The 25247-nt window shown below is 36.4% G+C and overlaps 1 protein-coding gene across 2 annotated transcripts in view; it reads right to left on the reverse strand.

The window, feature by feature from the left end:
• Positions 1 to 25247, reverse strand: part of MAN1A1 (mannosidase alpha class 1A member 1) — a 151706-nt gene that overhangs the window by 53047 nt on the left and 73412 nt on the right. For both annotated transcript variants that reach the window (XM_072965804.1, XM_072965803.1), the window contains exon 6: positions 11950 to 12044. In XM_072965804.1, coding sequence (XP_072821905.1) covers positions 11950 to 12044 — 95 coding nt within the window. The remainder of the gene's footprint in view (positions 1 to 11949; positions 12045 to 25247) is intronic.

Genomic DNA, 25247 nt, shown 5'->3' on the forward strand with positions numbered 1-25247 from the left:
AGAGGCCTGCAGTGGGACCACTATTTGTTCTACAGCTCTCAGCAACTCTGGATGTATTGGGGTTTCAGAGCTATAGAAGGTCACTGATGCAGTTAATTTTAAAGTCCAGGACCTCTACACAGTAGAGTAGTTACAGTATTACAACACTTTGTAAAGAGATGGAGAATGACCATGCAAATATTCTGCACTAAATAGATTTTCTGATTGTCTTGAGGCAAAGTATTTAACCAAGAGTTGATATTTCACAAAAGAAATGTGTCCCTATGTGCTGATATTTTCTGGTACAAGTAGTTTGTCAGGATTATGCTACCTACCAGATAATTAAAAAAAAAAAAAAAAGGAAGAAGAAAAGAAACAGAAAACATGCTTCATCTATCACCTGAAGATAAAGGTAACAACTTAACATGAATAAAAAATACGAACTTGAAAGAAATTCCTTCTAGGGAAAGATCATTTTGAAATTGGATGTATATGAAAATACATATTAATGTGATTCACCTTTAAAACTCATATTTGTATCAAATGGAATGGAATTTTCTATCCTGCTTTTAAATCTCCCAAAGTTAGAGTTCCAAAGGTTTTTCTAATTTTCTATTAGTTTGCAAGAACAAATGATGATATCAGGAAAGGCTGAAGTTTTCCAGCAGAATTACAAGAATATTCTTTGCATAATTAAAGGATAGGATTTAAAACAAACATTAAAAAAGAAAAACAAAACAAAAACAAGCATCATATTTTAGGGAGATAAGCCAATACCACGCTTCTCTCATCAACACAACTTTTTAATTTGCTCACCTGGACAAATCCAAGTTTTGAAATAAACACAGAACAAGATCTTTGAATTACTCACTGTCTCACAAGCATTAAACTGAAACAAACAAAAAAAAAATCACACTGCTCTTACTAAAAATATCATAATTCATTGACTCTTAGTAAGATATTTTATTTCCTCATCTACACCTTGTCCTTCTACAATTTTAATTTTTGAGTGTTTTAAAATGAATTAACATATTAATACAGTGGCACATGTATTATATAATTTATAAATAAAAATACATGTTCTGGGGTGAATGCTCCAAAATATAGTACTGGCAAGAGAGCAAAAAGGCTTAAAAGCTTATGATCCTGATACAATTGTGCAGCACAAATTCTATCATACAACTAGCTAAAGTAATTGCATGTAAATAAATGGCTAAAAGTAATGCACTTATACAGTGTTAACATTAATTTTTCCAGTTAAATTCAGGAACCACAATTTTTATACCTCACAATGAAGGAAACTGACACAATTTTCGTTCTTATTTTAGGGTATTCCAATAATTTAAAAATAACCCTTTTTCAGCTGGGCAGTTTCATTGTGTATGATCCTTTGCTGTCTCAGATGCTGACAATTACTATGAGGACTCTATAATGCTTCCCTGTTTCAGGAAGACTATGAGTTATAAACTGAACACATGGGAGGCTTGTTAGAATTACGGATGTGTGCATACATATTATACACACAGATGCACAAATCTCACACACAGTTCTTTACTTGAAAATCCATTCTTGAGTCTCAGCTTAAACACAGGTGATATGGATGGATACTATAATGATGTCAGGATCCTGAAATTTCACAGTGATCCACTCTTTTGGGTCTAAAAAAGCCGTGACTTCTCGAATTTCTAGGGCCTGTCATGAACATTGTCCCTGTAAAATGGATACTATTCATTAATCCCACTTTAACAAATGAGAAAACCAAGACTTAGAGAAAGAAGATATGTGACCACATTATTTTTAATAGAATTATACTTATATTCAGTACAACACAGCATCTTAAACACATGGTTTGATGTGTTTTGAGAAATATATATACAGTTGTCACATGATACTAAAGGTAGTGGAAGCAGGACTTGTATTCCTGTTCTTTCTGCTACCTTTTTCTTAAACACTCACAATTGGCAAAGTTACAGCAATTGGCACTGTCAGATATTAAAAAATTATGGCAAATCTATAATTCATAATTCATTTATTTTCCAAAGTCCATTTGCAGAGTGCCAACCAGGTATAAAAAATCACTATGCTGACAACAGTTTGGGGCAGAGAGAGTGGGACAGGGCATTCTGGAGCTCTCTGAGGGAAGAGGGCAACAGCTCAAGGGCACAGGCATAGAAAATAGAGATGAGAGAACACGAGAGTGTGTAAGAGTTTTGTCCAAGGCGTAAAAAAGATCATTTATAAAATCTTACGCTTTAAGGGATTGGCAAGTAGATTCACTGATCTTTGAAATAATGTAATCATATTTTTTAAAAAAGAAACACACAAAAAGTCCATGTTCTTTGTACAATGTACTCGCACACAACTATTAGAAGTAATATCTACCTTAAAACAGCTTATCCAACTTTTACTGTACTTCAGAGAGTAGAATAGATTTATGCTTAAATTTTGGAAAACTGCTCACTGATAAAGCCATTATAGTAATTGCACTGGGTCTGTTTATTAATTTGTCACAATTAAGTCAATAAGAGCTTTACTAATGTCCTATTACTTGATTAGTTTTGAAAGTGATTATCTTAAGAACTTGACTTAATTGGAAGCCTCTCAATTTACAAGGTACATTAAACTCTCAGTAGCATCTTAAGATTATTCAACATATGCAGGTCAATTACCAGTAATCACTGTTTTGTACAAATGTTCCATAAAAACCGTAGTATGACATGACAAAGAGGGAAAGTGAGATTTAATTAATAATGCTAGACTCCCATTGACATTTCCAGGATAAAAGGGCAACGTGAGCATTCATATAAAGTCTTCCTGAAACTGGGTCTGCTACTAAAAACCAAATAATGGGAAGCTAGCAACTCCTTCCACCTTATAGATGAAGATAATTTGTCATGATTGCTAAATCACCAAATTGCACTGCCTGTACTCATGCCCAGCTGCACATTAATTTCCAGATTAGTAAATTATAATTAATTCTTACTATTGCTCCATCACTTTTCTTTTTCTAGTTAATAAAAGAGACTGCAATCAATTATTGTTCATCCCAGTTTTCAGTACAGATCAGCTACAGCTATTACTGCACAGGCAGGAAACAAGGAGTGGTTAATGGACCCACGGAGATTGTGAGGCTTTTAAAAATTATTGGCTGTAGCATAAATATTTTATATTGACCTTCCAATTCCCACTCAAAGATTCAATGGAGTTAGCGGAACATTTACAATGATTAACAATTATAAGGGCTGACAAAGTGTCTTGAGACCTAGGCTGATTTTCAAACACCTGTTCAAATGATTTCATAACTTTTAAACTAAACTTTACTAGGTATTTGAAAGGTCTGCACCATACTAACAACATGAGCCTGGTCTTTAGAGTCATCACAGGTAAACTGATTGCTGCTTCATTAAAATCCTGGGATTGTAACTACTTGAAAAGATTATTTCACTGCTGACCTGTGAAGGCGTAGTATGAATTATGTGTTCTGATTTGTTCCTAATCTAATTTCTGTACACAGAATACGTTTCCAATTGCCCAGGTTGATTTGCTACCAAATGTGTGAACACAGTGAACAAAGCTGAATAGGTAAAACACTACGAGTTTTGAGCATTTGAAAATCTTGAGATGAAAGCCACTTTGAGTTTGCTGTATTCAAATAACTGTAATTGTTCTTAAACAAAAACTCCCCGGTGAGTTAACCACTTAAACAGTGGGGCTGCTGTGGGGAAAGTCACGGTCATATCTAACAATACAATCCCGTGGGTTTTGTACCAAGGATCTATCTTGCCCAAAACTGAAGAGTGAGGAAGGTGCCCTAACAGAATTTCCACATACCACAGGTCGTTGTTTAAGCTTTAAGCAATCCTCTTGGGATAGAGTGTTTCTAAATTGCCTACATATCACCTTTAATGTATTTCTGCACTTGAATTACTCATTTGCTGTAATTGAGCCTTAAATGCAGAACCTTATGAAAATACACAAAAAATATTTTTTCAATATCTAATTCATGGTTGGGTAAAAGGCCAGCCAGTCTACTCCATTCACATGTCAATTTTCTGCCACTGCCTTTCTGGAAGCACAGCAGAAGTGGTCTGTGGCAGGTGAGGAATCGTGGAGAAAGAAGGTGGGTGGCGTGGAGAAGTAATGAGGACTGTTAGAGCCTGTGTTCAGAGACAGATTAGGCCTGCTTCTTCCTGCAGGGAAGGAAAGACATCGAAAAGCCCATTTACCTGGACATTAGTTTCAATTATGACCAGAGGAGTGGGAAGAAAGGGGACAAAGAGTTCATCTACCCTTAGGCTCTCCAAATTACTGCTTCACAGTGCATGACAAAGAGACAGCAAAGCATCCTTTGCTCAGAATTGCTTGTCCCTTGCATCTCAACAAAGGAGGCTGCACACAAAGTACATTTAAATTAAGCATTGCCATCCTTACAGTCCACTTGCAATAAATAAATGCCTCTAATTTGGTCAAGCTACTAAGTGCATAGCATGCACGTAAGAGATCTGAAGCTTGGTGAGAGGATTAAATGATTCAGAAGAAGCCTAGGTTCCCTCTTTCTTTGGTGGAAGGATAGTCTCAGCCTCTTTTCTTGGGCCCTGGAATGCCCTCAGGTATAAGCACAGGTCACTAGCTGCTTTGAATAAAGTCGCTTTGCCTGAAGTAACAAGAATGGCTTCAAGGAAATGGCTCTTCTTTTTAATAATTACCCTGAAGCCCTTAATTAAAAATGCCTTTTTTCCCCTCCTTCTATGCTAAAATGGCCCACACTTTGCTTTCTAGTCTTACTGGATTAAAAAATTTATATATTGCAAGGGAAAAAAGGACATATACATTCTTTTGGGGTAATTAATATCTGGAATTAGCTGCCTTTGAGAAGACACAACAAACTGCTTAGGGATAAGTGAAAATGTTGGGTAATTATTAACAAAAATAAATCAATCATAGAAACAGCGCCCCCCTCCCGCCCCCCGCCAGACGCCTACCTCTATGCCATGGATGTTTGGAATTGCCGGCCTCACTGAGCAGCTCTGAGATTAAAGAACCCCAAAAGCTCAGATGTCTCAATCGTTTCTTATATTACAATGGTTCTCAAAGTGTGGTCCTTGGACCAGAAGCAACAATCAGTCTCTGCATCTGCTGAGATCTGGTAAGAAATGCAAATTATCAAGCCTGACTAAAAATCTGCCCAATCAGAAACTCGGTGGATGGGGCCCAGCAATGTGTTTTAACAAGCCCTCTAGGCAATTCTTACTTACTCTAAAGGTTGAGAACCACGGTTTTCTTACAGCTGGGTATTTTCAAACCATTTGTCTAATATTCTATATTTCAATAATTAAATTGACCATCAACATGGAGGGAAAAGTTTTCAAAGGTCACTGAGAAGAGAAATGAAGCTATCCTTAGGATAAAAATACTAGACTAGAGCAGTGATTCTCAACACTAGATGAATATTGGAATGGCTGAAGAGGCTTAAAAAATGCCAGGATCTTACTTCAAGTCAACTGAAACAGACTGGAGGGTAGAGAGGCAGCGATGATATTAAAACAAAAAACAAAAAAACAAAAAACAAACAAACAGAAAAGCTGAGACCACGGCCTAGTTATTCTAAAGCCCTGGGAAGGTTGAGAATCACTGGTAGAAAATAGCCACAGCAGTCAGACCCTTAATAGCAGTAGGACAGCCGAGGAATTAGAACGTAGGGCCCTGTGGATGTTTATGGGAAGAATACACACACCTTTTCATAGACTAGGTTTGTGCCATATTAATTAAGCACTAGCTAGAATGCGGACTTGTGAAAATAACATTACATTTTATTGCCTCACACTCTTCTTAAAGCCATGAATTGAACAATTCTTATTTCTAGAAGAGATCATTCACCAATAAATATAATTTGAGAGAGGAATTTTGACCCTATAGGCTGATTCCAAAATAATTTTAAAAATAATAAAAGTTTGAGCATGGAGCTACCACAATCCTACATGGACTGCAGGAAGCTGTACTCTCCACACCCCTAGCTGGTTCTACCAGTACCATCTCCCTTCCTGACCTAGAAAAGTGGGACTCGAGTTTGAGAATATGTTTGGGGCACTGAATAGCTTAAAAACCTGAAGACTACCATAAAAAGGCATCAGAACCAAGTCAGTTTTAGTTATATACTATTTTATCATTTTATCTATGTATTTATATATATGTGACACATACATATGCTATTTTAGAATGAAAATTGAGAACAAGATGATAAATTAATAATCATTCCAATTTACATTTATTTCATAGCAATGATTAATCTTCTTTTACATATTGATTCATTAGATTTCCACAAAAATGCCTTATGAGATCATCAGGAGAGACACTATCACTGTTGTCATTTTAGTTTCACTTATAAGAAGACAAACTCAATTAAGCGAATTATCCAAAGCTAAGAGCTATACTGACAATGTTAATAGCAGCTTTAACTATGTTAATAATATTCTGATGTCTGATATTAGTAACTTTGTGCATGTCAGTATTAAAACCTCAAAGTATGGTTATAATTATTTCCAGAAGACTATAAAGGGCCAAATGAATTAAAATAGGCGAAAGAGGGAAATAATAAAACATCCAATCAGAACAAAATAAAAGCATAAAGCAGGTTAACTTAAAATACCTGGAAAGTCTGTAACTGCTTCTTTACTTTTCTGGTAGAACTTATCTTTGAATTCTTAACAGATCCACAAAACATATAAATAAAAGACTAACTATAAGATGCAGCTCTGATTTTATACCTGGGCTACATAAATGCTACAGAACACTTTTAGGATAACTAAGTACTATTTTGCTTCTTAGAATATTAGCAAATCATTAAGTAAGTTTGATCTCTTCCTATCAGAAAATTTGTTTCTTGATATTTTTAATATTCTTATGATTTTAAAGTACAGAATTATATTCTGCTTCATTTTTAAACATAATACATGTGTTTCAAATCTGAAACCGGATACTTTAAAAAATGGTTATTAGCAAATTCAATTATGCAGAAGTTCATATTTCAACTGTCAAGTAAAACACAGGGAAATATATGGAAAATATTTATCCTAATTAGACTGTTTTTCATAGTTTGTGTCTATTAAAACTAACTATTCAATACAAAAGTATTAAGAAACCCCAAAAAGGGGTTTATTACAATAGATATACTACATGCTTCATATAGGATAATCTTTCACTATTAGAAAACATTAAGCTATGTACTATTCTTAATTAGGGCCCCATTTCAGTTAAAGTAAAGCAATTTGCAATTTAATTATAATAATACAAACTGCAGTGTAACTAATGACATAGTATGCATTTGTGTTGGATAATTATAGTAGTCGGTAAATAAAGCTTTACAAAGCAGGAAGTGAAAACAGGTGAGGGAGCTGTGGCTCAGTCATCGCCTTGCTTACTAATGAGAGCTGGAACAGAGATCAGTCATTTCCCAGCACATTCCTTGATGTGCACAATAAAAGCACACGCTGTAGACAGTTTCACTAAACTAATACAGCCACCAGGCAAGTGTCAGCTCAGAGAAGCCCACAAAGAGAAACAAGCGATAAGACACCAAGCAGCTAAAACTAACTCATAATAAAGGTAAAATAATCGTTAGGAACGCCCAGACTATGTGCCCTGCAATAGAAATGAATAATGGGAATACTAACCTTATTATTTTAAATTAAGAACATACTTTAGAAAACCTCAAATTAAGAAATGTATTCTACTTCAGTTTAAATTATACCTAAAAATATGGAAATGGTGAATTGCTTGATTTTACAAGCCACAGAGGTGATCTTTCTTCTTTAGGTTGGAGAAAAAAAAATGCATAGGGTCTCCTGCTAATAGTAGTAACAGGATCAGACATCAAATTTTGACATTTTCACATCAGCGAAACTGAGTTCTACCAAAATCTAATCTGTTAAAAAGGTAACGCTTTCCTTTTAGCAGAGGTGTCACGTACTCACGCATCTTCATTTTACCGTTGTACCGGTGAAGCAAGTATGTTGGTCTAATCGGGTACTGTGTATAACACCTAGGTGTCTGTTCAATCAAATTACCACTCGGTCTTAAATCATAATTTCAATTAATTTACAACTTAATACAGCAGCTCTTGAGTTGAGAATTTATTATAGCTGTAGCAGAAGAGATAATTATAACATTTTTTTCTGAACAGATTTTGGGACAGACTTTCTAATATAGGATATGAGTAAATTATTTAGGTTCTCTGCAATTCTCAGTTTGCAAAAATACTGAAATCTAATTTGGCTTATTGGTGTTTGGTCTCCAAACACATAAACCTCCCTGATTCAAAATACAGCTTCTTAAAATTCAAGCTGGTGAGTCCTTACTATCTCTCCTTGGCACATACTGTCTTACATTTGTCAATCATACAATTAATTGAGTGTATTATGTAACACATAAAATATGTATTCTCCTTTACTAAACAAAGTTATGAATATGAATACCTTGAGAGAAAGACCATGTCTGTTATCTTTTTAAATAAAGTGAAGAGAAGCAGAAAATCTGCCCAGGACCTAGCATAGAACCTTCATCACAGCAAGGACTAAAATAAACGTTTATTTCTTACAAAGGATAGGTAAAGAAACCAATCATCTTTTGGCAATAACTTGAATACTAGAAGGATGTGAACAGATGATATAAATAAGTTCACATTTTTGTTAACTTGTAGGTGTTGGCAAAGAGTAGCCTCTATAACTATTTTCAAAATTGAGAGGGAAGAACAGAATTATGATATTACAGACAGCATATTGTGCTTCTCCCATCGTTATTATTGCCAAGAGTTTTAAAGCCAGCAAACAGTGACACGTAGCTATTCTAAAAAGCATCCTTTAGCATTTTTCTCTTGGGCATCCTTCTGTAGATAGTCCCTTATTCTGAGAAGGTAATTAAGAAAACATAATTTTGCCAGACATACTTTCCCCCTTCTCCTTTGAAACTTGTACTAGTGACAGTCTGCAAAAAAACAAGAAAATAAGTTCCATGCCAGCTGTCCCTTGTACCCTGGCCCAAAATGTGAAAACACAGAGATTTGGAGAAAACAACATGTATGTACAGGTTGACATCAACAGCACATCCTGAAATGTAATTACTGCAGATAAATATGAAATGCTGTTTTTGTCCCCTAGAGAAAGTTCTTCAGGATGATAAATCAGCTTCACAGCTGGAAGGAGAGAGGATTCTATGAACGTACTTGACTGGGCCAAGGGATAGGAGAAATTTTAGTGGATTGATATTACTATTAATTTTGCCAAGGCTTATTGCGTGAATTTGGGTAAGTCATTGCTACTTGGTAAATGGGGCTGAGAGTGAATAAAATATATAATTAAAAATTCATACAAGTTGCCAGGAAGAAATTAGATGTTCCTATCAGTTGTAAAATGGTCACCTAATTTCCTCTAGTTTAACTTGAAGACATCAGAAAATACACAAATAAAATGGCACATTATTTTTTGACCCAAAATAGTTTTCCTGTGAACTTTGAAATTAAACAAAAATTCTAATGTAAAATACTGTAGACTCAAAATAAGGTCTTGTGAAAAAGCTGAAAGTCCCAGTTAATGAATTTTCAAGAGATACAGATAAAAAAGATAATAGAGGATTCAGTACTGAGTAGTTTTTAGTAGTATTCCTGTATGTGCTGAAAAATATCTCCACTGTATACAGAAGATAGATTTAACTAAGAAAAAATCCCCTTGGCTATAAAAAATAAACACTGAGTAAACTTAAGTATGCTTTAAAATAATCCAATTTGTTATGCTTATTTCAAGAGAGGTTAGAGCTAATTAAATGATATCAGCACCTTACAATAATTGAACTTTTGCAAAGACGTAGGCCCACACTTGTATTAGTTTTAGGAAGCTTTTATCTAATTCCATCACCTCCCAGGAAGCAATAAGGAACTAGCTCCACAGTATCTTAAGCAGAAGTTTGGAGTGATCATTCACATTTAAACCTGGGGTCCTTAGGTCCTAGGTGGTCTCCTATGGTACTGTTAGCTTTTGGGAATGGAGTGAAAATATGTGTATTCAGGAATATGCATTTATGAGAAGAGGGCCATGTTTCATTAGAATTTCAAAGTGGGCTATGAACCTGAAAAAGTTCATAGAAAAAAAAAACTAGTTAAGTTAGCCTAACTTCCAGTTTACAAATAAGCCTGGAGAGTTGAAATGATTGCTCTAAAGGCAAACCCAGGATAGCTATAAAACACCTAGAACCAGGTCTCTAGAAAACCAGTAAACTCAGTGTACTCTTAGGGCCACATCATTCTTCTCAGAGGGCAGGTAGGAAAAATGTGTGTTAAGTGTGCACAGGGCTTTCATAACTAGATCTCATTTCAAGTAACAGAGTAGTTTCTAGGTCACAATACTATCTATAAATACAAAATCTGAAGATATGAAAGTAATATAGGTGATCTAAATGAGCCAAATAAAAAACTCACAAATCTCCCAACACGATGCTGCCTCCACACCAAGCTTACACACCTGTTCCAGCCTTGAGTCCCTGCAGCATGTGCCACAGTCTCCATGCTGACAGAGAGCCAGAGGCCCCCAAAGAGAAAAATGGATCCTGAGCTATCACATCACACAATGGAGAACTACCTCGATTTAACATGCCCAGGGTGTGGACTCTCCCCATCTTACTTCCTCGGCACCCCCACCCCTGCCCCAAACATACACATACATGGAGACATCTACATACATACAATTATAGACAGGTAAAGAGTGATTTCAAGGTATAGATATATAAACAAGATGAAAATGAAGCATGACATTTACCTGATTTATTAGCCAATCAATTAATCTCATGATTTTTCATGATTAATTTTAGGAAAGACTGTCACTAAAATAAATAAGTAAGGAGAAAGGTACATTAATCCTGCCAAGTAACCCTGTACATCCTCTTGGCATTTCTAAAACTTTAAGAAAACCATTTAATTTATGCCTATGAATCAGTGTGCACGTAAACATCTGAGTACATGCTCTAGTTCTACCCTTTGCATACATTATGATGTTAGGCAAATGATTTAATTTCTCTGTGAGTCAAGTTCCTGATTAGTAAAATGGAAATAACAACAGTTCTGACCTTACTGAGTTGTTGTGAGGATTAAAAGTGGTAATATGTGTAAAGTACCTAGAACAAAGCCTCATACTTTATGATGATAAAAGAGCCACCATCATCATCATTATCACAAGAAGACACATATGCAATTAATTACTTATATGGGAAAAGGAGTTAAAAAGAAAGCTTAAGATAAAATTGTTTACTAACAAAGTGCTCAAGCTACCATGAAAATTCAAACCACTTACTAGGAGAATGCCAGTAAGTCTGTTCAGCCCACGTGTTCCTTGGGGTACTTTTCCCACGGACTTTCCCACGGACTTGGCACTTCACCCAAGTGGGATGAAAAGGTTGGGTTGATGTGGGTCAATGGAGCAGTTCCCTTCCCTCTCTACAGTTGTGGGTGAGCAGCCTCAGGAGCTCCCAGTATCAGGTACACCAGCTCGTTGCACGGGAGTTCGGACCAGTCTAAGTGTTGTATCCGCAATATCTCTAACCAGAAGCTTAACTGAAGGAAGTGACCTGAGGAACTGGCCTCTTTGGAAGTGAAATGCTTTGATGACAATTTTAAAGATAATGGGATGCTCTTGGAATCTATGGAGAGAGACTGTATCACGGATGCAGCATCACCAGGAAATAGTGAAAACCTCAAATTATGTCTCATTTGGATGAGTCTCTTGGGGTTGTTTGATCCCATGATGGGGACGCATCTAAAGCCATGGAACACTGAAAAATACTAATAACTTCCAACACAAGGACAGATGCCAAGACTCCCAATAGTGTCAGTCACCAACAAAACTCAGTAATTATCCATCCAGGGTCTATTTGTTAGACCACAATCTTGAATATTTCAACTTAAAACATGTTGAAAATGAAGCATTTTACCTTTTTATATTCAGCAATGCCCAAGGTATTCCAGAGGGAGTACGAAATGCAGGTAGCAATTTTACCCCAAGTTCCACTGCTTTCTTTCGAAATATCTGAAAAGTTAAACAGTTAAGTAAGCTACTGTTGTAAGAAAAACAAAATGCACTATACTGCTATCTCACATTGAGCATGTTTCTACTTAAAACTTTTTTATATGAAAAAATAAAAGTTTCTTAAATTAACAGAATTACCTGGAAAGCAAGAAAGGTCCAGGAGCCATTGTTCTTTGGGGTATTTATCTTGGTTGCATGTTAAAATCATAGGGGGTATCAGTATAATAATACTGATATCTGGGTTGCACTCCTGAGATTCTAATTTCTATGGCTTGGGGCTCCCAAATCAGTTTTTTTTTTAAAGCACCACAGGTGACCTCAGGTGATTCCAATGTGCAAGACAGGGAGAGAACCACTGTTGCTGGTGCTAAGTCCTGGACTGAAAATCAGGAGCTCTGGTCCTGTTTCAGCTTTATTTACTAGGGCACTGAGAAAGAAGTTGTGAAAAAGACATCTTATTACCAGTAATCTATATGTCCACTCAGCCCTTTGCAGTTTTGACCTCCTCTGATGTCAAGCGTGGGTGATATGGAAGATACAAAGTTAAGTTAGATACAAATTCTGCCCAGAATTCAGTAACAAAGGCAAAATATGCATGCAAATATCTGGAACACAGATAAAATGAGAGCCTGGCATAATACCATCTAGGAGTTCAGATGAGTTCGCTAAGGCTCTATGGGTGGAGACGGCATTTAGATGAGGATTGTACGCAGCATGTAATGAGGTTAATAGTACTAGAGATGTGTGAGGTGTGGGAAGCGGAGGGGGCCTCCCCGAAGGCATCAATGTAAGAATATAAGCACAGATACCCGCAAGTGGGGGCCTGCAGAAGAAATGGAGTAAGTCAGCTTGCCTGTCCAAAGAAAAGGGGAACACTTGTAAATAAAGTCAGATATACACAGCCCATATTTTCATGGGTAAGGCTAAAAACTTTATTCTGTTAAAATGGAAAAATGTTGAACGTTTTTGAGCAGCCAGTCCACCTGAGCAGAACTGTGATACCCATTCACAGTTTTAGGTCCAAAGTAAAGCACTGAGTGAATGTACTCATTGAAGGAAAGACTGTGATAGTTTTCCCTGCAGCAGGGCCTTGTCCCTTCTCCTTGCCATACTGTGTGACCAAGCGTGGTGGGCTGGGAACCTACTATTTCCTTTTCCCTCTTCCTAACAAAAGCTAGGGGAGCCCTGGGAAGCATGGAGAATGGAAGTAAGATCCTCTCCCAGTGTGGGAAAGCATTCATTAAGGTCACTGTCAGAGAAGACCTGGGGGGCTCCTTCAGAGGGAAGAGTTCCAGCCCACAACTTCTGGTCTAAGCACACAGCCTCCCTACAGAGAGAAGCCAGGCACCGGGGCTTCTGGACTGGAGATAATCCACTCATATTGATATTGACACTATTTCTGAAACCCTACTCTTTTGGAATCTTACTTTGTAATGAAAGTTAAGAAAAGACTAAGTTTTCATGTAACAATTTGGCTGACAGTCAATTTAGATAAACTAGTATTCCTGGGATACAAATGAGGACACAGACATTTGTACTATATGAGGCTCTTAAAAAAACAGAACCATTTTTTCCCACAAATTATTATTATAACCCTCTTTAAAGTGGACAATTTTCTGTTTCAACAACTAAACAGTGAATGGAAGAAGAAGAGAAAGAAAAATAAACCAAAAAGTACAGTCTTCCTTTCCTTCTCTGCCTTACCCTGGAGAATTTTAAGTTCTTTTCTGCTGTAAGGGATTATCCAATCACTGTCCAGCCATCTGCTGACTTTCTAGTTTCCACCCAACTTTTAAAACTGTTAATTAATTAACTCCTTTGCAAGAAACTTACATAAGATGGAAGTCAGACTTGTAATTAAAACACCATCATGGATATTATAACCATATGGCATGGGAGTTAAGGGCTGAGGCTTTGAAAACACAATGCCTGTAGTTGAATCTTAGTTCTGCTTCTTCAAATTGGATGATCTTGGGCAAACTGGCTTAATTTCCTTGCGCCTAAACTTCCTCATCTATAGAATGGAGATAACAATAGTACTTGCTATTTTAAAGGTTGTGGAAAGAAAGGAATGAATTATTATATTTAAAGATCTTAGAAAAAAATACTTAGGATACATAGTAATCACTCTAAAAGGTTAGTGGTAGTTTTTATGTGAAGTAATACTTTCCCTATTTACTGCCTGAAAATGTTTCTTGTTCTGTCTTTAATCCAACTGCCGTTTGATACGCTATACTTGGGTTCTCTGAGTGTGTGTGTGTACGTGCGCATGTGCATGTACACCCCTTTTCCCCCAAACACACACTCTTAATCATAAGCATTCATGCTCAAGAGCTAAGCCCGCCTTCTCATCACCGGTTGCACTCCCAAATTCAACTTTTCTTTTTGAATTTAGTTCTGTACTTCTACTTGCATGCTCACATCACAATCTGGGTGTCGTCTTCTGAAACTTAACATGTCCAAGATGAAATCAATCATTTAACTTCCCGGGCAAACTTCCCCAGTTCCATCACTGACACCACTGTTCAGATAGTCCATGAGGCACGAGAGAGCTGCATTTTGACTTTTGATTTCTTACTCTTTAGTTATTGAGTATCAACATGGAAGTTCCTGGAAATGTCTCATATATGGCTTCTTCCCTTTCTATGATGAGCATAGTCCATGTTTTCATCACCAGGTACCATAGCAAAGAAGGTCCTCCTACCTGGTCTCACATCTTCCTGTCTCCATTAATCTGTATCTATATTGCCAAATTCCTCTTTTTACCGTACAACTTTCTTATTCAAGAAACCACAACGATTCCCTCTGTTGTCTAAAACTTCAAGTCAAAACTGATTACTGACTTTTCAATAACCTCTAACAATAGGACCATTTATCATTTTTTGTTCCTTCAAAGACCAGTTCTTGAGCACTCATTGAAGTTTGGTCCACTTTAGTATCTTTTTTGAAAAAGTTTTTTTCCCCCTCAGCTTTATTGAGATATCATGGACATACTGTGTAAGTTTAAGGTATACAACGTGATGATTTGATACACGTACGTGTTGTAAAATGATTACCACAATAAGGTTGACACTTTCGTCTTCTTGCATAATTACCTTTTGTGTGTGTGTGTGTCCTGCCACAGTAGTATATTTGTTCACCCAGTTTGCTCATCCTGAAACACCCTTTTCTGCCTCCTGTTGGCCAATACAAATTCACCCATTCTCCAGGCCTAGGTCCAGGCCAAGATCACTGCCTTCTGTGATCTTTTACACAGACAACTGGCATCACACAATGCAGCATTTGACTACAGAAGGCAAGATCCACATCTCGAAATGTTTCCTTATGTTCCTCTCTTACATCCCCAAGTAATTATCTTTAAAAATAGAGGAAAAGATCTCCATTTCTTCTCCATTGCCTATTTACATATCCGACCCAGATCTGGTCATTCTGTATTAAATTTATTGATGTTGCCAGCGTATGCCTAGGAGCTGCAGGTGGGAAGATACATACACTCTCAGTTAACAGGAAACAGTGGCCCTTCCTATCTCAAGGTTTTTGCCTTTGCTGTTTCCTCCTGCTGCAATGCCCTTTCCCTAGCTCTTTACGTGACTGGTTCATTCTTAACTTCAGGAATCTGCTTAAATGTCCCCTTCTAAGAGGGGTCTTTCTTACCAACCCCACATAAAGTTGGCCATTCTCATTTATTATTTATCATATTATCTTGTTTATTTCTGTCCCACTATTTATCATACCCTAATTATCCTATTTGCTTACTTGTTGACTGTTGGACAACTCTGCCAGATGTAAGCTTCATGAGGGCATGGATTTGATCTTGTTCATTGCTGTGTGTATATACTCAGTATCCTGTAAAGTAGCTGGTACTCAATAAACATTCATTTAATAAATGAATGAGTCAAATATTAATAAATGTACCTGGAGCACTAGAATGAGAAACCACTAATATTCTAGTATTTGCAAAGTGTTCTATTCCACTAGTTTCTATTGTCTGCAAATAATTACATCAAGGATTCTGGAGTCTCAACCTTGGGCACAATTACAAAATAGTTTTTGGATGAAAACATTAATTAACCTATTGATGCTTTAAATGAAATCATATGTGAGCCTAAGTCAATTCCAATTCTTAGTGTTCGATTTGTTACCTCCCCTTGAGACATGAAGAGAGGTTACTTGGAGGAGGAATCCAGAGTCTCAAAGACAACATCTTTTTACCCAAAATGGTGAGTAGTAAAATTCCAAACTAGCTTACAAAGTTAATATTGTTAAAAGAATGAAGGAGAAATGTCACAAATCATTCTAAAGGGTAGTTAAGTTTTAACTAGCGTATCTTAGATAATGTACTCAAAAGCAAATGATGACAAAGAGCACACTAAGAAAATGGTACTTCAATTCAGTGCCCCTTCAAATGGGGCAGCATGACGGAGGCAGCACTGGACAGGTCAGTACTTGGATCCTAGGACTGGCTCTGCTACAGTTCAGTGGGAGGCCTGGGCCCACCGTTTAACTTTTCTGGTTCTCAGTTTCCCCAGAGAAATGGGAGAGCAGGGCTGATCATTTCTACTTCTGATTTATTACTGAAAAACTAGTACTCAGAAGTCATAAAACTGGTATTAAAATGAGGCTGGCAAAAAAAGAAAAATTATTATAATTTTTATAAAGATAGAGTTGATTTGCCACCCAACTCTTAGTCAATCTTGGTCTCCAGGATTTGCTGGTACTTATATTTGCTGGGGAGGATTCTATAAAGAGAGCAAGATGAAAATGAAAAATGACAGGCAATAAAATACAATCCATGATGATAACAGAAGACATATTCTTTTTTTTAAATGACCATTACCACTAAATAGAGTTTTTGTGCAACTTGCACCAATCAGTTCAAAATGGGCAGACACCTAATGGTCCAAAAGGAATCTTCCAAAAGATTATGCATTATAGAGATTCTGATTACATTCACAGCAAAAATCAAAACTCATATAATTTGCTGAAAAAAAGAGTGGTAAAATATGATGAAATAGCTTCTAAAATAGTCTTTCAAGCATGTAACTAACAAACAGGTTTAAATAAAAACTTTTATGGTCTCAAGTTAAGAATTTCAGAATAACTGCAGCCAAACAGCATCTTTTCATTACCCTTAAATAACATCATCAGTCTTACTGCTATGTTTGATCAAAAGTTTAAAAAAACTTCATATTTTAGAACCTATCAAATAAAAAACATTTATCTTTTTATTTTATCCGTACAGATAGGATTAGACAAGGCTGTAAATAAGATGTATGGCTTTCTTTGCCATTCTAGTTTGCAGATCCCTGAAGAACTGTACAAGAATATTTATACACCAGAGCAAAAAGTAAGGAAAGAAAATATGAATATGAACAGACAGCTCTGGAAAGAACCAGTTTCAGTTCAGACATGCTTTGGTTTGAAATGTACAATTAATATCAAAGCCTTTCTTCAAATGCTCATGCTGAAAACTTCACTGTTAAAAGATCAAACACTAATTCCCCATTAGTACAAGCAGAGTTTACCTATTACTCACTTTTGCTACATAAAGCTTCCAGCATGAAATGCCATAGATATGATAAATATCTTTGGTTGAAAATAACTGAATAACCCATATATCGTTAGCTGAGTTGATCAGCACAGGTAATATGGGCCAAATTTAATCACTCAACCAATAAATACTTATTGAATTACTCTGGCTTTTCAATTTAGAGGGAAACCTCAAAAGGTTTAAATATCTGAATAAAGACATATAAAAACAGTCAATCCAAGAGAAATCTGGAGCTGGAAGGGACATCAAATATCATCTAATTGCATAATCTTGGTTTATAGATGAGAAAACTGAGGTTCAGAGAGGCCCTCTTCCTCTAATTAAATGCTCCGGTATGGGGCGGTTTGATGACAGCTACAGCCAAGTGAATGCCAGCTTTGTGCCATTTCAGATAACACGTAAGTCTTTTGATCTGGAAGGATCTCCCCTGTGAGTCCCTTGTATGTAAGCGTACATACATCTTTCTTTTCTTTTTTAACTGAAAATGTGCACACATCTTTCACTGCCTCTTTCTACTCTTTGCATTCTCTCTCTCATTAATCAAAACCCCAAACTGAAGTTTTCCTAAATTAAAAGAATTACTTGTTGTATTTATCAAATTGTATTACGAACTTCATTTTTTAAAATGTATACATTTAATTAGATGAAAACTTGTGTCAACTGTTTTGTTTTTCTTCCCTGTAATTCAGTATAATTCAATTTTTAGCCTCTAGGCCATTAGATGAAGAGAGTATTCTTCATTTTTCTGCAAAACTAAAGCACTAAAATCTTGTTTATTCAAAATAAGTAAGGATATACACGCTAACCAGCCAGTAACCACAGGTCATAACCAAGAAGTATCAATATAACAGTGCCTTAGGCTTGAGTTTCTAACGTATGAAAACACAAAGATTAAATGAAAGAAAAAACTTCTGGTAAGTATATTAATAAAAAAATCTAGATGCAGAGTGCTGTTAGTGAATCCTGTTAGACTCAGGATTTTAAAAAAGATATTTATTTTCATGAAAAAATTAACAGCTAGTGAAACCTTTCAAAGTTTGCTTTTATACTAGCCCCTAGTCAAAATAAATGTTAATAAATGAATTAATAAAATTATATTCTAATACTAATTTTTTTTCCGTGAGGGTTCAATTTCATGCCCTAACTCCTGAGTGAGAAAGATTTTATAAAGTTAAAAGAGTAAGATGAAAAATAGTGAGAAATACTGGAGGGAATTCATGCTATTGTTCAAGGTGGACATCACCAGCATCCGTGTGGGCAGAAACCAACGCCACCTACTTGCGGAAGTGATCCTGCGTTTTCCCTGAGCATAAGCCGGAGTCGAGGTGGCCTGGTAACAGGCACACTGAAACAGGGCCTGAGTTCTAGTTCCGGATTACTACCTACCTGTTCTGCCACAGTGAAGATGAGTTGTTATTTCACTTCTCTAATTCTTTCTCTTGTAAAATGAGGGCACTAGATAAAACACTTTCTAAGGTGCTTTTCTGCTCGATGTGGCATGGTTTTAAGACTTAAGAAGCACTTACAACATGTTTCCCAATGTCCTAAGAGCTATAAGGGAGATACACCACAAAAAATAAGATCCTTGTCTCAAGAAGCTTATAACCAGGAAGGCAAGTCAACCATATAAAACTATAGAAACATAAAATAACACCAGAAAATAACAATACGAACCAACAGATCAGTAGAGAATAAATTGAGTGATATAGGCTGTAACTATGGGAATAAAACAAAAGGAGAGACTGAATTAGGTCGAAGGGGAGAGTAGGACGGCAGAGGGGGTACTCCTGTAGGTGAGTATGCGTATGTCGTGCACACTCTGGGTTAATGTGGTGGGGGACAAGAGAGAAAGCAGGAGGGGAGAGGAAGGAGCCTGACAGAGAGCAGGGTGGAGAGAGAGATTCATAGGGTTTAGAAAATGGCAAGAAAGAAACAGAAGAAAGAAGGCAAGCTAATAACCTTAACTATCAGGGACAGAAGTTAAAGGGCTGGTTAAAAAAGCACATCAGCTGGATCAAGAAGGTTCCAACACTTACGATCTTGGTGCCCTTCATTTACAAGTGGAAGCATTTCTTGATCATCAGGGTCCTGAGAGATGGGGCGGGGAGAAAGGCAGTGGTTCTCGTTGATTATGGAACTTTTCTGAGTTGTAAGGGCAAAGATATATAAATCACAACACCATGAAACATTACACTGGCTATCTGGAGGAGAAACCTTGAGAAAGAATTAGGGTCCTTTAAAATAACATTTCCTCAAGGAGAAAGTATACATGTATTGTAGAGAAAAATGGGGCAGAAGTGGAGCTGGGAAAAAAAGGGAACAAGTATGATCATATGATAAAGTATGACAATATGATATCGCTGTATGTCCTTCTTCTAACATACACTCACTATGGAAGTTAAAAATGCACAGAAAAGGAGAAACAAAACCATGGCTAGACAGCTTTCATGCTTAGAATTATTGTTAGCTGTACGACACAGTATGTTATCTTAGATGTTCTAACTCCTAAAGCACTGGCCCAAGAACAATAAATAACATCGTAACAGTCCAAGCACTACAAAGGGCTTAAAGACGGGGTTTTGAGTTGATCAATCTCAATTTAAGTTAAAAAAATGGGCAAGTCACTAACATAATGTTTTAAATGTGCAGTTTATTGCTAATAATATTTAATATTAGGTAAGTATGACAAATAGTTTCTGAGCATACATTTCACATCAAAATGAAAACTTTTTTTTTTGAAAACATAATGCCTACTAAAGAGACAGGGAATGATGAAAGCACGTACCCTATCTGGCTATTATTTCTAATAGAATTTGTGGAAACCACCATTACAAAGGTTGTTAATACATAGTATCATAGTGTTAAAATAGGGACTATTTTGTTTATTATTACATTTGTAGGTAAAGATCACAAATCATTGGATATATACCAAAATCTAGGCTCAGAAACCTTTGTTCAAGAGAAAAGGTAAGAGGAAGAGAATGACAGCCTCATCCACGTAAGCATATTGTGAATCTCTGGCATTTCTGAGTTAGGAGGCATTCTCTGCTAACGAATTTTTCCAAGTACTGAATCTCACCGCTAAAGAGCCTCGAAATATTTGTAGTTTAACCTTTTTATTGTTATCGGTTTAAAAAACATGTTTCTGTTTTTTTGATTTAGCGCAACGTACACGGATCCTATCTTGGTGAGTCAGCGTCAGCATCACATGCAGACACTGGGCTGGGGCCAGAAGATGAGTTCCAGGTCCTCAGCTGACCGGGCTGTATGATCTTGAGCACTCACTTAACCCCCTCTTTGCCTCAGTTTCTAAATATGTGAATAGGGATTGTTCTCCCAATTCACAAGATGATTAAATGTGATTAAATGCACAAGTGCTTTTTAAAGAGCGTAACAATTATCACCATCATTGTTCTTCGCTATAAAATACTGGTTCCCTCAGGAATAAACGAAGTATATTTGACTTTACACTGAATGGTTCAAAAACTGCTGAGCTTTTATGTCTGCTTTCTATAGTCTACTGTTTCTTTTTGTCATTAGCACTCGTTAATTACAACGGCCGTTTCTCACCATTGTAGTGTATTTGCTCTCCTTCAAAAAGTTTCAGACTAGTTTTATAAACAGTTGTTGGCACCAAGGCCTGAGGATAAGTCAAATGTCTCTTCTGGGTCTATTTTGTAGTACAGGGTGTGAGCTTCAGGAAATGTGCCCTGTTTTTTCTCAGATGACTGCGTTTGAACCACTAACTCTACAGGTATGAAAAAACAATTAATTAGTATATTATTCAGGAGTAGTAGTTTGCAAGTTTACAAGGTAACCTAAACACCTAAGTCTATATAGGTTTTATTTGCTTTTTTTTTTTAAAGCAAAATGTAAGCCACGCCTTTTTCACTCTATCTAAGCAAATGTAAACCTATCTAGTTGTACATCTATTCCCATTAAACTGACGTATTTTGATTTCTGCATCACCTGCCTTTGTTTGTCTTTTATTTACACACTGACACTGAGACAGGAAGGAGGCAGGGCATAGCCATTCAAGGAATGCTACAGCAATTAACATCAAAATGGTAAAAGATTCAACCCCCAGTAGGCCTTGAGGCTCAGGATGATGACAGATTTAACTTCTAGTAGATCTTGAGCCCATTGTAATATATTAACATGGTGAATAACACACCCACAGGTACCATGGCAGTCCCAAGGCTAGCCACAAAAGATCAAAGAATGGGAAATGGCCAACTTCCTGGGTATCCCAGCCCCTTCCCCAGGCTACTTAGAATGGTCCTTCCACTTATTAGCATAGGAAGCCACCAAGCCGATAAAAACCAGCAACACTGCGCCTCCCAGCCGCCCCTCTCTCTCCCTCTTCAGAGAGGCCTGAATTCTGTCTATGGAATGTGTACCTACTTTTAATCTGAGCACCCAACACTCACACCTTGTGGCCTTTCTCTTGCCTTTCAATGTATCTCTCTGAATAAACCTACCTTCACTCAACTGTGGCTCGCTCTTGAATTCTTTCCTGCGAGAAGCCAAGGACCCACGCTTGGTGGGGCACGTCCCAGGGGCTCAGCCGAGACCTGGGACATGGCCTCTCCTCATGCCCCACACCTGTTTTCCTGCATCAACACCTCCAAGTGCCTTTGGGCAGAGTTCGTAATTTCATATGTCAACTGATGGATGAACATTTTAAGTTATCAAAGGGTGATGCTGATGGACACAAAATTTGGCAGCAGTGCTATTTTTGTCTTGTTTGTGTCCCCCAGGAAAGCTGATTAACCTCTCTTAGTCTCAGTTTCCTCATCTACAAAATAAAGAAACATAAACTCAGAGAATTTCTTGTTTCCCTATTATTTTCCCATTTACCAAGAAAAATTTTAATTTTCTTATACAATACATTCTTATTATTGAAAAATCATAAAATTAGACAAATAGACAAAAAATATAAAGCCCCATTAATCTTATCTACCCAAACACAATTACTGTTAACATCTTAAGCATCTATCTTCTAAATGATATTGATTGTATTTGTTATGCAAAATGGCATCTTTCCATATATACTATTTTGTAATGTTTTAAATCCATCCCTAGCAACTTAATCTACATTAAATACATCATTCTACATCAGAGGTCGGCAAACATTTTCTGTAGAGAGTCAGAGAGTAAGTATTTTAGGCTTTGCCAGACATTCTCTATGGCTCATTTTTAGTTTTTTTCTCTTATAACCCTTTAAAATGTGAAACCATTCTTAGTTTTGATAGTACAAAAACAGGTCCCAGACTGAATTTGTGCTGTGGTTTGCTGACCCCTGTTTTATATCAATGGATACACTTCTGTAATATCTTTTTTTAAACAGCTATATAGTATACCAGTGTATGGATATGTCAGAACCTAGTTGCCAATCTCCCATTATTCAACACTGAGATTTCCATTGTCTTGATATTACAAACAGCGGTGAATAAATATCCCTTTACATACTTATCTGTATGCATGACTATTTCATCAGGTTGAATGTCTGACAATGGAATTTCTGGTCAGAGGGCATTCACTCATTCATTTACTCACTAACTATAGTTGTAGGGTCAAAGCAGCCATAGACAAAATGGAAATGAACGGGCACATCTGTAGTTTGCCAACTCCTGGATTACGTTAATTTGACTAAAAGCATCTTAAATATTTTTCACTTAAATTAAGAGATTTAAAAGTATATTCATATATTCTATTTCATGAGAATACTACGTTTTTAATAGATCAGTGTTACATTCTTACAGTACCATAAATAATTCAATGAAACAATCATCATCAGAATACAAAATGTCACATAACTCAATACTTTCCTTATTAGAAAAGTTTTGAATATATCAAACTGAAATAATTTGGAGGGCATTTCCTCTTTAAAATATAAGCATAAGTAATCACTAACATGAAACATAATTTATTTTGCCAATTGTGACCATTCTTGTACTATTTGAATGCCTTTGAAAAGCGATTACACACATACACAGACTTCAACACAGTTTAAACTTTCTAAATTACAAGCTTTCAAAGAGGAATCTATTCTATAATTCTGACCTTTTAGAGATGTAAATTCAAATATTCAACAAATATTTATTGAGTGCCTATGAACTATAGGCCGAGTTGCACAAGGCACTTGGAATACATAAGTAAACAAGAGAGCTGTGGTCAATGACTCATAATACTTGTTTCTGAAGTGTGACAGTGGAAGAACATCCACAGAGTATATTATGATATACAGGGAAGGCTCAAGTAATAACTTTCATTTCTTGTCCAAAAGAGAAACTGAAGACAAATACGATACTGTTGTAGTACTGCACAAGGTAATCAGACAAATCCTGGCCATTAGTCTGACCATGTAAAATGGAAAAAGGTATCAGATATACAGAAAAACAATTGCACAAAATTGTAGAGAAAGTTATCCTTCAGGTGTTCTTGAAGATCTTAAATACAGTTTTAGATTAAGCAGACTTCTCCCACTGTGACCTATGCACATCATATGCCCTTTTTTTTTGTTTTTGGTGATTAGTCAACATCTTGAAGGTTATCATTCAGGTGGGAATCACCTACAGTAGTTAAGGAACTGATCTTTTAGATCTGTTAAAAAGAATTAAGTCCAACAGAAAGCACTGGAATAGTCTTTTAAAAAGACTCAGGGACAGAGAAAAACAAATACTGTATGAAATGAATTATATGTGGAATTTTAAAAAGCTGAACTCATGGATATAGAGGCAAAATGGTGATTGGCAGAGGAGGGAGGGTAGGGAGAATGGGGAAAATGGGAAGATGTTGGTCAAAGGGTGTAACTTCCAGTTGATGAAAGGGTGTAACTTCCATAAGACGAGTAAGTTCTGGAGATCTAATGCAAGGCTTGGTAAGTATAGTTAACAATACTGTATTATAAACTTGAAAGTTGCTAGAAGAGTAGATCTTAAATATTCTTACCACAAAAAGGAAACGACAATTATGTGAAGTGATGGAGGTGTCAACTAACCCTACTGTGTTAATCATTTTGCAATGACTAAATCAAAACTGTGTACATCTTAAACTTACACAAAAATCAGGGCAGTCAAGGATAAAAGGGGAGTAAAACAGAAGTGATGGAGATGCACAGAAGTCCACGGTCCCGTCTAAGGGCCAGGCAGCTTCAAGATGCGAAGGATGTGGAGTCAAGCTCTTTTAACATTAAACAAACAGCAATGCACTTGATTAAAGCTTGACATGAATGCCAAAAATTTCATCTGTTAACAAAAAAAAGTGGAGTATTCTTACTTTGGCCCTAATTTTAGTCACTACAAGGCAGTACTGTTGAAGACAAATGACTAAGGAGCCTGGGAAAAAGCAATTATCTCTTTTTAAGGGTTAGAAAATAGAAGTTGTCTCTTCTTTTAGGGATAAAAAAGTAAACAAACAAAAAATTTTAGCAAAGTCCAACATGGATCCTGGACTTTGAGGAAATAAGATTTCAAAAGGCTCTTTAAAAACTTCAATATGTATCAGAGTAATAACAGAAATTTGTGCCCCATATTCCTTAGGGATTGTGGCAGGGCTTTTTTATTTGCTTTATTTAACTGGAATTGTCCTTAATATAAATGAAACCCCAAATAGCTTATGCTCCATTTGATACAATGTTTATCAGATTT

The sequence above is a fragment of the Vicugna pacos genome, chromosome 8 (assembly GCF_048564905.1).
Source record: "Vicugna pacos chromosome 8, VicPac4, whole genome shotgun sequence".
NCBI classification, from domain to species: Eukaryota; Metazoa; Chordata; class Mammalia; order Artiodactyla; family Camelidae; genus Vicugna; species Vicugna pacos.